General features: G+C 40.6%; 1 protein-coding gene across 3 annotated transcripts in view; it reads right to left on the reverse strand.

Moving 5' to 3' along the window:
* grk4 (G protein-coupled receptor kinase 4) overlaps positions 1-15,349 on the reverse strand; it is a 65,816-nt gene that overhangs the window by 14,937 nt on the left and 35,530 nt on the right. For all 3 annotated transcript variants that reach the window (XM_047364943.1, XM_047364941.1, XM_047364942.1), the window contains exons 5-8: positions 10,136-10,236; positions 5,436-5,528; positions 4,985-5,048; positions 4,737-4,877 (exon numbers count right to left, since the gene is read on the reverse strand). In XM_047364943.1, the coding sequence (XP_047220899.1) occupies positions 4,737-4,877; positions 4,985-5,048; positions 5,436-5,528; positions 10,136-10,236 (399 nt within the window). The remainder of the gene's footprint in view (positions 1-4,736; positions 4,878-4,984; positions 5,049-5,435; positions 5,529-10,135; positions 10,237-15,349) is intronic.

The raw sequence follows: 15,349 nt of genomic DNA on the forward strand, positions 1-15,349 counted from the left end.
ACCGCCACAGCGCATGCTGTAGGTCTTGGCTAGAGGGGGCCAGCAGGACCACGTCATCCGCAAAAAGAAGAGACGAAATCCACTGGTCCCCAAACCCGACCCCCTCCGGCCCTTGGCTGCGTCTAGAAATCCTGTCCATAAAAGTTATGAACAGGACCGGTGACAAAGGGCAGCCCTGCCGGAGTCCAACATGCACCGGGAACAGGTCCGACTTAGCCTGGCTCCAGGGTGGGACCCCGGCTCCGCCGTACCGGGCAACGTCATGTGCCTCGATATTTCTTTTTTCATGAGGGATTCTTGAACCACTCTTTGTCTGACCCATCACCTAGAGCCTGTTTGCCATGGGAGACCCTACCAGGGGCATTTAGGCCCCAGACAACATAGCCTCTAGGATCATTTGAGCACTCAAACCCCTCCACCACATTAAGGTGATGGTTCAAGGAGGGGCAGAAGTTTATATTTCCTTAGTATTAGGTAGAAGTGCCCTTTAAACCTTTGGACTTGGGTCAAATACAGGTCCTTCTCAAAATATTAGCATATTGTGATAAAGTTCATTATTTTCCATAATGTAATGATAAAAATTTAACATTCATATATTTTAGATTCATTGCACACTAACTGAAATATTTCAGGTCTTTTATTGTCTTAATACGGATGATTTTGGCATACAGCTCATGAAAACCCAAAATTCCTATCTCACAAAATTAGCATATTTCATCCGACCAATAAAAGAAAAGTGTTTTTAATACAAAAAACGTCAACCTTCAAATAATCATGTACAGTTATGCACTCAATACTTGGTCGGGAATCCTTTGGCAGAAATGACTGCTTCAATGCGGCGTGGCATGGAGGCAATCAGCCTGTGGCACTGCTGAGGTCTTATGGAGGCCCAGGATGCTTCGATAGCGGCCTTTAGCTCATCCAGAGTGTTGGGTCTTGAGTCTCTCAACGTTCTCTTCACAATATCCCACAGATTCTCTATGGGGTTCAGGTCAGGGGAGTTGGCAGGCCAATTGAGCACAGTGATACCATGGTCAGTAAACCATTTACTAGTGGTTTTGGCACTGTGAGCAGGTGCCAGGTCGTGCTGAAAAATGAAATCTTCATCTCCATAAAGCTTTTCAGCAGATGGAAGCATGAAGTGCTCCAAAATCTCCTGATAGCTAGCTGCATTGACCCTGCCCTTGATAAAACACAGTGGACCAACACCAGCAGCTGACACGGCACCCCAGACCATCACTGACTGTGGGTACTTGACACTGGACCTCTGGCATTTTGGCATTTCCTTCTCCCCAGTCTTCCTCCAGACTCTGGCACCTTGATTTCCGAATGACATGCAGAATTTGCTTTCATCCGAAAAAAGTACTTTGGACCACTGAGCAACAGTCCAGTGCTGCTTCTCTGTAGCCCAGGTCAGGCGCTTCTGCCGCTGTTTCTGGTTCAAAAGTGGCTTGACCTGGGGAATGCGGCACCTGTAGCCCATTTCCTGCACACGCCTGTGCACGGTGGCTCTGGATGTTTCTACTCCAGACTCAGTCCACTGCTTCCGCAGGTCCCCCAAAGTCTGGAATCGGCCCTTCTCCACAATCTTCCTCAGGGTCCGGTCACCTCGTCTCGTTGTGCAGCGTTTTCTGCCACACTTTTTCCTTCCCACAGACTTCCCACTGAGGTGCCTTGATACAGCACTCTGGGAACAGCCTATTCGTTCAGAAATTTCTTTCTGTGTCTTACCCTCTTGCTTGAGGGTGTCAATAGTGGCCCTCTGGACAGCAGTCAGGTCGGCAGTCTTACCCATGATTGGGGTTTTGAGTGATGAACCAGGCTGGGAGTTTTAAAGGCCTCAGGAATCTTTTGCAGGTGTTTAGAGTTAACTCGTTGATTCAGATGATTAGGTTCATAGCTCGTTTAGAGACCCTTTTAATGATATGCTAATTTTGTGAGATAGGAATTTTGGGTTTTCATGAGCTGTATGCCAAAATCATCCGTAATAAGACAATAAAAGACCTGAAATATTTCAGTTAGTGTGCAATGAATCTAAAATATATGAATGTTAAATTTTCATCATGACATTATGGAAAATAATGAACTTTATCACAATATGCTAATATTTTGAGAAGGACCTGTATTTTGGGTTTCCTTCCAAATGCTTCTCACAAAACTTTGCTGATATTTTTGCCCATTCCTCCTGACAGATCTGGTGTAATAAAGTCAGATTTGTGGACCACCTTCCTCAGACAGCTTCTCAGCTCTGACCATGCTTTTCTACAGGATCAAGACTATGTGATGCCCAATTTCTTACTAATTTGGTGGTATGCTAAGGATCATTGTCCATTAAGATGACACATTTATGTTCAAGCTTTAATTTTCTGACTGTCAGGAGATGTTCCTACATTATGATGCCATCTATTTAATGAAGTGCACCAATCCCTCCTGCAGCAAAACCCCCAGAAATCATCATTCTGCCACCCCATATGTTACGGTTGGGATGGTGTTTTCAGGCTTGCAAGCCTCCCACTTATTCCTCCAAATGTAACAATGGTAATTATGGCCAGACATTTCAGTTTTCAATGCATCGGACCACAGGACGTGTCTCCAAATATTAAGGTCTTTGATCCCTGTATGTCTTTGTAAACTGTAATGTGGCTTTTTATGTTGCCTTTTAGTCCATGTCAGAAGAGGATTCGTTTCACTCGGGATAATGACATTCTCTTTCCAGCTTCAGCCAGAATATTCACATGATTTTTTGCTTTTGTTCTGGGGTCAAAACATGTTCATTCTGGGACAATGAACCTGTCTCCTTTCTGAACTGTATCATGGCTGGACATTCCCATGCTGGTTATACTTTAAGCAGATGAACTTGGCACCTTCGGTGTTTTGATTTTGTCCATAATGTCACACAACGATACAGTGTGCCTAAGGTGTGGCTTTAACATGCATCAACAAGTGTGTCACTATTTAGGTCAAATGGTGTGAATTAACTTATCAAAAGCTTACAGAGCCATGACTTCACCTGGGCTTCCCCACACTGTTTAAAAGGCATAGTAATCTCATTTGTACACTGCCTGGCCAAAAAAAAGTTGGCACCTAGATTTAACTAAGCAGATAGGCTCAAGCCTCCCATTGGATAATTACTGCATGGGTGATTATGTTTCAGCTGGCAACAAGTTATTTAACCCCAACTGGTGCAATGAGTTTATTCTTATTTCTTAAACAACCAAGTCAAAAGACACATCCTGTGGTTGTGGAAAAGATGTCAGTCTGTTTCAGAAGGGTCAAATCATTGGCATGCATCAAGCAGAGAAAACATCTAAGGAGATTGCAGAAACTACCAAAATTGGGTGAAGAACTGTCCAATGCTTTATTAAAAACTGGAAGATAGTGGGGATCCATCGTCTTCGAGGAAGAAATGTGGCCGGGAAAAAATCCTGAATGATCGTGATGGGCGATCACTTAAACGTTTGGTGAAATCAAATCAACGAAAAACAACAGTAGAACTCCAGGCTATGATTAACAGTGAAAGTAAGAGTATTTCCAAACGCACCATGTGAAGGGAACTCAAGGGATTGGGAATGAACAGCTGTGCAGCCTTAAGAAAACCACTAATCAGACTCTGGAGCAATGGAAGAAGGTCATATGGTCTGATGAGTCCATATTTACCCTGTTCCAGAGTGATGGTCGCATCAGGGGTAGAAGAGAGGCAGGTGAAGTGATGCACCCATCATGCCTAGTGCCTACTGTATGAGCCTGTGGGGGCAGTGATATGATCTGGGGTTGCTGCAGGTGGTCAGGTCTGGGTTCAGCAACAGTATGTGTTCAAAGAATGAGGTCAGCTGACTACCTGAATTTACTGAATGACCAGGTTATTCCATCAATGGATTTTTTTCTTCTCTGATGGCACGAGCATATTCCAAGATGGCAATGCCAGGATTCATCGGGCTCGAATTGTGAAAAAGTGGTTCAGGGAGCATGAGACATCATTCTCACACATGGATTGGTCACCACAGAGTCCAGACCTTAACCCCATTGAGAATCTTTGGGATGTGCTGGAGAAGGCTTTAGGCAGCGGTCAGACTCTACCATCATCAATGCAAGGTTTTGGTGAAAAATTAATGCAACACTGGGTGGAAATAAATCTTGTGACATTACAGAAGATGATCGAAACAATGCCACAGAGAACGTGTGCCGTGATCCAAGCTAAAGGCAGTCCAATGAAATATTGGAGTGTGTGAGCTTTTTTAAACCTCCGAATGGAAATAAAATAAAAATCTAAAAAAAAAAACCTCATCATTCTGGCATTTAGTAACTAGAAATAATAGTGGTAATCCTAACTGACCTAAAACAGGAAACATTTAGTGTCATTTACAGAATATATCTGGTTTTAACGGTGTGTTAACCTGTAAAACACTTTCAGAGAATAATATAAATCCTTGACAATTTATTTGGCAAGAAAATAAGTTCAGTCAGTTTCAAGCAAACAATAAAATAATTGAAGGGTGACAGGATGCTGCAAATTAACCCAAATGATACATGACCATATTTTTGTGTTTTCACTGCAACAAATCTCTCTACTCAAAAGTTGTTTAAACAAATGGACAGAACTCCAGTCGCCACATCTAACAGGTCACCGACTGAAGGATTTGCAAACACATCATTCAGTTTAATTTGTAGCAACCTGCATGCACACAACACAGATGCAATTCGGGTAAAGGTTGAATAAGAAAAAAAGTCGTACTTACTACAAAACTACTGTTAACTTTTTCTAAAATGCGTTTTTCGTTTAGTGCCATTGCTTCACCTTTTCTTTTCTTCACCCGTTTCTTTTCCAACTTTTTACAGGCGTACATCTTACCGGTGGCACGTACTTGGCAGGCACAAACCTGAGGAAATAACAGCGGGGAAACGGACTCGTGTGAATCAGCATAACTCTGTCATCACGTTTAATTTTAATGATAACACAATACTACACCAAACAGCCTGATCTTACCTCGCCAAATCCACCTTTTCCTAGTACTCTGTAATGCCTGAAGGTATTTTTGGTTACAGGTTGCCTGCAGGAATAAAACAAAAGAATAAAATATTAAAACAGGAGTGAAAAAAGGCTTAATAAACCAGATGATGTCACTTGGACAGACCATGTGACATTGCAGACAGATTAATGGTCTAATTTATTATTAATCCACTCTGATGACTGCCGTTTCCACCCCGCTCTTTTTCTCCAACCATTATGCAAAGCATAAATTATTAACCTCTCTCAGAGACAGACTGATTGGCAGCCCCACCTTTATGTATCAGAGCAAACAGTGCTGCTGCTGCTTATATGACTAATAGGTTCTGTTATCAGCCATTGTTTTAAGACAGAGATAAAGAAGTACAGTCTAAATGCTCTCCATATCCCAGATCACAGTGACAGCTTTGCATTGGCTGGGTCTACCCACCTTTCCAACCATTTCCACTGCAGGAAGCGAGAAAAGTACATGGACTCCTGGTAGGAAGAAAATGGAGCTCCACTCAGATAATCACGAACTATTCTGGAGGGGGGGGGGGGAGAGAAAGAGGAGTTGTGATTATTTTGATAACATTTCATCAGACTACATTCAGACAGAGGAACATTAAATCACGATCTACTCTCCAACACGTGTTTTATGTTTTTGCAGCCCTGTAATTTTGTGCATTGCTGGCTGAGTTCGAATGGAAACAACAACCAGGTTTAAACGCTGTGAAAAATACAAACTGATTTTGAACCGAACCAAAAACCATTTTGCACTGAACAGTAAATGTAATTTAGCTACACTGGGAATGTGGAAGTGGGCTGCGTTATTTGATCATATCAAACAAAGAAAGGGACCTAAAAAAAACAAAAAAAAAACCAAAACCTAACATTCCTGCTTCAAGCAAAAAAAAAAAAAAAAAACCAAGTACCTTCGTTTCGTCAATTCAAGCTTTAACGCTGTCTCCTGGGAAAATGTCAGCTAGCTGAAAACCTGAGAACATGACTTTGACAGGAGTCTGTCAGCTGTGATAATATGGTCCTTTCTTTGACTTGCACCTCTGCCTTTATAAATCAGGAATAAGGGGTGGCTTACAGACAAGGCTATACAGTGACAAGGTTTGAGATAAACATTAAAACACCCCAGAATGTAGGCAGAAACCTGCCTTGTTGATGCTTCTCACTAGAAACTCCTCCTGTGCTACCGTATGACTGCACCACAACGATGGAAGTATTTAATATTGACAAAATAGATAAATCCAATGTCTATGACAAATAAAGGCTTGCAGTCTAATAATATGCACTAATATCTATAATTAGATAAAGGAAATTAAACTATACTGTGATATTTATGACAAACTAGATACAATTACAATCTCGCTGTTTACAATCTTGATTCCAAGATTAGAATCTTAAAATAGCTTCTGATTTTTTCTCTTGTGTAACTTCATAAACTGCAGTCCTCAATATCAATAACTGAGGGGTTTCTGTAAGCAGAGATAGCTGCAACTCTCCTGTGTTCACAAAACCTCTGAGTAAAAGAAAAACACTCAGTTTTACTAGTTTTACTGGTACTCTTCCCCGCTACCCGCAGCTAGAAACTGAAGTCTGAGCAAATATCCAACCTCTATAAACCAAATGACGACGTCATGCTCATGTTTGGCTTGAAGATTTTCCCCAAACCATAATTTGAAAATACTTTAGCACTAAGCAAGGGAAGTAAAGCTGCCTGTGGTTCCTGCTCACTGCATCTGCCAAAACCCTTCACAGTTTCCACAAGGAAAGCCCCCCTGCTGAGAAAGAGACAGAAACATACCTATGGCCTGTCTCTATGTAACAGCTGCTCTGTATATGAGCTGTCGAAAAGATTTCACAAACACAACCACCCTGATCAAGAATATCTTTCCATTTCAAATCCTCCTGATGAAAATCAAGACGTTTAAAGGGCTCCCAGAAAGATACCATCCAAGAATTGTCCTGGCTGAGCTGCATCATGGTCTATGTAGCACAAATGGACTGAGAAAAGAAACAAAAGGATGAGGAAAATTGCGCTGAAGGGCTAGACTTGGCTTGTGCCATGAGATAACACCATGTTCGACTGCAGCACAGGAATATGCAGGAGTTAGCACAAGTTCTGCCAGAAGTCACGTTTACTGCAAGCTTTCAGCTCGAGCATAGCATTTTAAATCATGTAGGAAATCTAAACTGCACACTGGAAAAAGCAGAGTGATCATGGAAAAATGTATCAAAGACCAAACTTGGGGAGATCTTTGTTTCTATCAGCTTCAAATACCTAGAGAATGAAATTGTTGCTTGTTCTTTACAAAATAGCTTAACCCCTGTCAAATTAGATTGGAAATTGTCTGAATAGCAATTTAAAGTCTTATGACAGATTCTCTATGGGATTTAGGCATGGACTTTGACTGGGCCATTATTACAAACAAACATGCTTTGATCAAAACGCATCCATTGTGTCTCAGGCGGCATGTTTAAGGTCGTTGTCCTGCTGGAAGGTGAACAGGTCTTCTTCCAGCATTGCCATGTTTTCACCTTGTGTATTTATGGTTTGTGACAAACAGGACTTCTTTTGGCAACAGCTCTCTTCTTACCACTAATAGTTGTTCTGTAAACAGATTCCCCTATCTGAGCTGTGGATCTCTGCAGCTCCTCCAGAGTTACTACAAGCAAGAGGTCGCTTTATGCTCTCCTCCTCTATCAGTTTGTTGCTGTTCTTGTCTTATTATATTTAAAGTTTCCATTTCAGATGATGTATTGAACATTACTCTGAGACGTTCAGAAATTGGGATAACGTTTAAAACACAACCCTACTCTAAACTTCCCCACAACTTGCATGTCTTGTCTGCTGTGGTCCTTGGTCTTCATGATGCCATTTGTTCCCAAATGTTCCCTAACAAACGTCTGAGGCCTTCAAAGAACAGCTGGATCTTAATTAGGGCTATCTGATTAAAAGAGGGTGAATAAAAATGTACACCACACGTTAGGAAAAATGTTAAATCAGGTGGCTTCTTCCTTAAGTACGTTGTGTTGGTCTGCCACAAACAAAGCCAATAAATTACACTGAGGTTTGTGCCTAAAAACAAGCTTTGAGAAATGTTGCTAAAGCCACTTTAAAAGATCAAAAGAAACGCTGGCTGCTTAAAAGCAAAGAAATTATGAGCGAAGGTTTTTGCACATGTCAGCTGATTCGTTCATAAGTGGACATGGAAATGTCCCTGGGGTCACAAAACAGGACCACTTGCTCAACTAAACTTTTATAAAAACATGGAAGTTTGTTTACAGGAAAAAAAAAAGTCTGTTGCCTGGATAATATCAGTAACATATTGTGGCTTTGTGAGCAGATGTTTGGTTGCATTGATGAGCGGTCACTAGAAACACTGGGACACACTAAAGTGTCTTAAAAAAAACCTATTGGAACCCTCCATTTGTAATTAAAATCGTCATCAGAATCACTGCAGGTGTGAAAAGAGGTCAGTTAGATCCCAGTATTTCCAGTCTGATTCCTGTGTGGTTTAAATTATCCTCGTTTCCAATCATATATGAAGACATTGAGAAATATGTCATTTTATAGAAAATAAGCGCTAGGCCTCTACTTCTATTTACACATTGAGAAAAATACTCAATAACATTTTCAATATCAAGGCAAACTTTTTGAAGGCAGTGTTCTTTCGAGCTAAGAGCATAAAATATGATTATTTACACTCTCTTACCTCCTTAATTAGGGACAAACTAATAAGTAGGGGACAATTAAGCCCTCATTTCGAGAAATATATCAATTTAAGTGTCACTTTCCTGTTTGCCATTAGTGAATAATCATGAGGTGGTTATTCTGCCACATGTGTAGTTCAGTCCCAGTATAAATCCAGCTGCTCTGTAAAGGCCTCAGAGGTTTGTTAGAGAACATTAGTGACTGAACAGCAACATGAATACCAATGAGCACACCATCTAAACTGACCAGACAAAGCGGGCATAAATCACAGAAACATGGTAACTCTGGAGGAGCTAAATCGACCCACAGCTCAGGTGTGAGAGAATCTGTTAGCTGGATAACTTAATTTTAAACACTACAAATCTGGTCGTTATGGGGTGGTGTTTAGAAGGAAGACAATATTGTAACAAAGGCTTAAAGAGTGCCTGAAAAGGTTGGAACGCATCATCCCCCCAGTGAAACATAGTGCTGGCAGTATCATGCTGTGGGGATGCCTTTCTTTAACATTGACAGGGAAACTGGTCTGTCACAGAAAATCCCAATGAAATACACTGACGTTTGTGGTTGTAACATGACAAAACGTGAGAAGGCTCAACATGTATGAATACTTCTCACATAAAGCCTCACTGGAAATGTTTTTAAGTACTTTACAGCAGTTTGTGAAATGACTGATGGCTGATACACTCCATATAACTGTCTGATGCAAAAGGACAACCATGATTAATATTAAGACCAGCAGTTTCCAGTGCCAGATTTCTGCCAGTATATTCATGCAAACCAGTGACAGACCTGGAACATGCTTTATCTCCAACTAAACTGTTTTCAGCTTAAATTGAACATATTAGAGAACAACTGCAGCAAAACCACATATAAAGTACTGATGCACTAAAAATCTTTTATTACATTTTACGCACATCTCACAACCTATACGTCACATTTCCCAATTTCCTTGAAGGTCATGGTTTTGGCAGCAGCACTTATCAAGGTAAAGCAAAGTTGGACAGCAGTATAGGAGTATATGTGTGTACCCAGTGAGAAAGAGCCAGTCTGTTTGCTTCCTCTGGCTCTGAGCAGAGGAAGCACAAACACCTGCATCAGCGTGCGTGTTTGTCAACCTGTGTGTACGAGGAAGACTGAAGTGGCTGTTTTCATGCCAGCCTTCCGGATGCTTCCTCTGCCCACCACTCCGTCGTGCCTGCATGTTTACAAGTGTTACATAACTCCAGGTGTCAGCTGTCCCATCATTACCAGAGACAAGACAGCTCCACAAGCATGCAAACGGTTCCCGAAGGAGCTGCTGGCAACGTATGCTGATGGCAATAATCGATGACGGAGTAACACAAGAGCAATCTATACACCTTTTGTTGCTGCGTGAGTTTCTGATCACAGCTGGAGGTAGAGGGTTAGGTTTAAAGACTTACTTGGTGCAGTCATTGAAAAGCTCCTTACAGGGACTCTGCTCCAGACTCTCCCGGCACCGAGCGATAAAATCCTGGGGAATGTCAGGCAGGTGTGCTGCCGACTTGAAGGTTAATGAAAAAGAAGATAAGCGAGGAAGAAGGAAACAGACCAAATTAATGTGAGCTTTAGAGTACTTTACACCATCAGCAACAGTAAACATCTGAAAAAGACTCATGAAGTGAGCTTTTACTAACCCGTGTATGGGGTTTCCATACATTTTTCATGTAAAAATTCCAGACCTTTCCATTCTCAAAAACCCAGAGTCTCAAGGGATTTTTTAAATATAAAACACAACGAAAATATAAACTGCTGTGAACAGGCTGTAATCATAGAAGCTGGAATAAAAACAGACCTGAAGGAAGGACAGAACAGAGGTGTACAAAGAAGGAACTAAAAAGGAAAGGAAAGAAAGCAAGGACTCAAGGAAACACAGAGGGAATGAAGAAAGGACACTAGGAAGGTATGGGTGAAAGAAAGACAGAAGTAAGGGCATGAGGAAGAAAGGAAAGAAGAAAGGACAAGGAAGAATAGACAAGGAAGAAACGAAGTATGAAAACAAGGAAAGAAAGAAGGTTACAATAGAGAGAGGAAAGACTGGAAGACACAAGGAAGGATAAACTAGGAAGAAAGGAAGGAAAAAAGATAATGGACGTCAGGGGGGGAGAAAGGAAGGAGGGAGGGGAGGACACAGGGTTGGGAGGGATGAAGGAAAAGGTAAGGAGAGAAAGAAGGGCATGAGAGAGGAAGGATGGAGTTTTAGACACAAGGAAGCTTTTCCATCCTCTTATTTTTTTCCCATGCTATAATCCAGAAAGAAATTAAATGTCAATTTTCCAGATTTCATAGGAGCCCTTTGTAGTTTGATCAATGGAGAAAGAAGACAGGGAAATAAGTCCCATGATTATACTGTTAAAATCTAATTCTCATAATGCAAAAAAGTTATTTATTGTCATGGTAGAAGTTCACTCTTCATTCTGAAGATAGGTATCAAGTATTAAAACATGAAGCTCACCCTCTCAGATTATAACCTGAGCAAAAATGTAAATAGATAAAACATATTTTTCATTGAGGCTTGATTTATTTAACCAAAATTCAGTTAGAATGAGGAAGTGGTTCATGAGCAAGACACCGAGATGCAATAATTTGTAGAAACAAATATATAATAACCGAGTTATCTTCTTAGTCTCATTGTGTAGTCATTGTGATGCTGCAGCTCTCTTCTTTAAGAAACTCCCTCAGTTTATAGAGGTTTGCAGGTTTTGTTGTTAATGCACATGATTCTACAATCCCCACCACATTTGACTCTGGGCCACAAAAACAGGCTCGATTTTGTTCTTTAGTCCTGCTGTTGTAGGTTTGTTGGTGGGCTTGAGATCCGTGTCTCACTGCATGTCCCCTTCTCACAACGAAGTGTTTCACAACGGCCAAGTATTGGCCGTTGTGCAGATGGCTTCACATTTAATTATGTTGCAAGCAGGGAAGTTTATTACTAATTCAGTAGCTGCAACAAAAGTACGCACATTCTGTTGCTGCAAAAAAAGCACAAATAATATCCCACCAACACCATCTTTGTTTGCACTGCTTTTCAAATTTTTTAACAAATGTGATGATGTCAAGGCTGCTCAATACGATGCGAATTATCATCACAATATCAGTGTGTGCAATATTCATATTGCAAAGGACTGTTCAGAGTGCAATAATTGTTGGCTAATATATTTCAAGCGGTATGAACCTGTTATTTTTCATGTGAATGTCATATTTGGCCAGTCGGACAGTCTTACAGCAGCAGATGCTTTAACGGTATACAAATGACATTGCCTATGCTAAATGCTAAAGGTCACAGAGTGTAGGATGCATAGATAAGGAAGGGAGGATCGCAAATTATATTTTCATTGCAATATTTACTGATGTTATCACAGTCGCAAGATTTTTAATATTGTGCCGCCCTAGATGATGTGCAAAGGGCTATACTTTTTGCTTGCCTAAACTCTTCAGATGCTGTGGTTTGTTTGGATGCAACCTTGCAAATATAAACCATGCTATCATTTTCTTATTAAGCAATCTATCCATGGTATAAACTTCCTGAGGTATTTCCTTCAGGCTACCGCCCTGAATATTTTCCACTTGAGAATATCTTTTTTTTGCCGTCGGTTGTTTTTAAATATTTAAAGATGGTCCATTAATCTGTCCCAGTTTGATGGGCAACAACTGCTTCTGCAGGATCCCTGCTGATGTCTATCCATCAGGTATTGTGCCAAAACACCCCTGATGCCTCAAACAACAAAAAAAACTGATAAGATCCTAAAATTAATTTGATTAACAGCAAATGATAGCAGGGTTTTTTAAGCAAGTTTCTTTTGTATTTTTGTTGGTTTTTTTTTTTTTAAATACAGGTCCTTCTCAAAATATTAGCATATTGTGATAAAGTTCATTATTTTCCATAATGTCATGATGAAAATTTAACATTCATATATTTTAGATTCATTGCACACTAACTGAAATATTTCAGGTCTTTTATTGTCTTAATACGGATGATTTTGGCATACAGCTCATGAAAACCCAAAATTCCTATCTCACAATATTAGCATATCATTAAAAGGGTCTCTAAACAAGCTATGAACCTAATCATCTGAATCAACGAGTTAACTCTAAACACCTGCAAAAGATTCCTGAGGCCTTTAAAACTCCCAGCCTGGTTCATCACTCAAAACCCCAATCATGGGTAAGACTGCCGACCTGACTGCTGTCCAGAAGGCCACTATTGACACCCTCAAGCAAGAGGGTAAGACACAGAAAGAAATTTCTGAACGAATAGGCTGTTCCCAGAGTGCTGTATCAAGGCACCTCAGTGGGAAGTCTGTGGGAAGGAAAAAGTGTGGCAGAAAACGCTGCACAACGAGAAGAGGTGACCGGACCCTGAGGAAGATTGTGGAGAAGGGCCGATTCCAGACCTTGGGGGGACCTGCGGAAGCAGTGGACTGAGTCTGGAGTAGAAACATCCAGAGCCACCGTGCACAGGCGTGTGCAGGAAATGGGCTACAGGTGCCGCATTCCCCAGGTCAAGCCACTTTTGAACCAGAAACAGCGGCAGAAGCGCCTGACCTGGGCTACAGAGAAGCAGCACTGGACTGTTGCTCAGTGGTCCAAAGTACTTTTTTCGGATGAAAGCAAATTCTGCATGTAATTGTGAAATCAAGGTGCCAGAGTTTGGAGGAAGACTGGGGAGAAGGAAATGCCAAAATCCCAGAAGTCCAGTGTCAAGTACCCACAGTCAGTGATGGTCTGGGGTGCCGTGTCAGCTGCTGGTGTTGGTCCACTGTGTTTTATCAAGGGCAGGGTCAATGCAGCTAGCTATCAGGAGATTTTGGAGCGCTTCATGCTTCCATCTGCTGAAAAGCTTTATGGAGATGAAGATTTCATTTTTCAGCACGACCTGGCACCTGCTCACAGTGTCAAAACCACTGGTAAATGGTTTACTGACCATGGTATCACTGTGCTCAATTGGCCTGCCAACTCTCCTGACCTGAACCCCATAGAGAATCTGTGGGATATTGTGAAGAGAACGTTGAGAGACTCAAGACCCAACACTCTGGATGAGCTAAAGGCCGCTATCGAAGCATCCTGGGCCTCCATAAGACCTCAGCAGTGCCACAGGCTGATTGCCTCCATGCCACGCCGCATTGAAGCAGTCATTTCTGCCAAAGGATTCCCGACCAAGTATTGAGTGCATAACTGTACATGATTATTTGAAGGTTGACGTTTTTTGTATTAAAAACACTTTTCTTTTATTGGTCGGATGAAATATGCTAATTTTGTGAGATAGGAATTTTGGGTTTTCATAAGCTGTATGCCACAATCATCCATATTAAGACAATAAAAGACCTGAAATATTTCAGTTAGTGTGCAATGAATCTAAAATATATGAATGTTAAATTTACATCATTACATTATGGAAAATAATGAACTTTATCACAATATGCTAATTTTTTGAGAAGGACCTGTATACTGTGACTCAGGGAAATAACTTGCCACACTAGAAGATGTTTTAAAGTACAATATTTGGCCCAAAACATTCAACTCACCAGACGAGAGAAATACAAAGAAATACAAATATTATGCTATATTTTTAACACATCGCCATGAGAAACTGCTGAAACACCCTGAACGTCTCTTCATTCATATCAGTCATACTACAACCAAAACTGTCAGTGTATTTTACAGAGAGTTAGTTCTGAGGGCACTCGATTTTATTTAGGAGTATCAGTGAAGGGGTGCTGAATACAAACGGACGCCATTTATAAAAACCTTCAGAAGCCATCAATCATTTTGCATCCACTTCAGGATTATTTGCTACCGTGCGTTGGTCTGTCCTGTAAAAATCCCAATAAAATACAATAAATTAAAATATTTGCAAACGCAACATCCAACTCTGGTTTTAATGTTGGAAATAAAAAATATATATTGGTGAAGATAAACATAAAAACCAAGCCGTTCATGGTCGATCGGTATAAATTGTTCTGAGGAAAATGAACGAAGGATCGTGTTGAGAGTTAAAGATAAACGACAAAAGTGCACAGCTTTATGCTGAATTTAAATTTTTTTTAACTTTCACTTTATGAAGGTTCTTTATTACATAAACAGGGTTTTACAATTTCTAGATATATATCATTATTTTTAACCACATACACCTTCTATAACAGTTATAAAGTTATTATGCCCAGAATATAGAGCACTGAAAATATTATAAAAACAACTAGTGCTTCCAGTTATTATAAAAACATGGCATTGCGATGATATTGTTGAGTATAGTAGTGACAATATGGATTACAGTTGACCCACATTGACCCCACCACTCTCCCTAAGCGATCTGGTCTTGGTTGATGAGTCAGCTGTAGGCATAAAGGACAGTGAAAGTCCATCTGAGTGGCCAAATATACGCTGGCAAGCAGAGATTTGATGCAAGGCACCTGGAAAAGTATAGCCAAACCAATATTGCATTCAATCACTCCTTTGCATTTGAAATATTGCGTTTATTGATATTGCAATAACAAATATGAATTGAGAAATTGTGCAACCCTAGAAAAAACCCCAAACTTTAAATGAGAGGTTTTACACCATAACTCCTTCAGTGCTGCTGGTCAGAAAAATGCCATTTATTGTTCTTCTGGGATGGA

The sequence above is a fragment of the Girardinichthys multiradiatus genome, chromosome 5 (genome assembly GCF_021462225.1).
Source record: "Girardinichthys multiradiatus isolate DD_20200921_A chromosome 5, DD_fGirMul_XY1, whole genome shotgun sequence".
NCBI lineage: Eukaryota > Metazoa > Chordata > Actinopteri > Cyprinodontiformes > Goodeidae > Girardinichthys > Girardinichthys multiradiatus.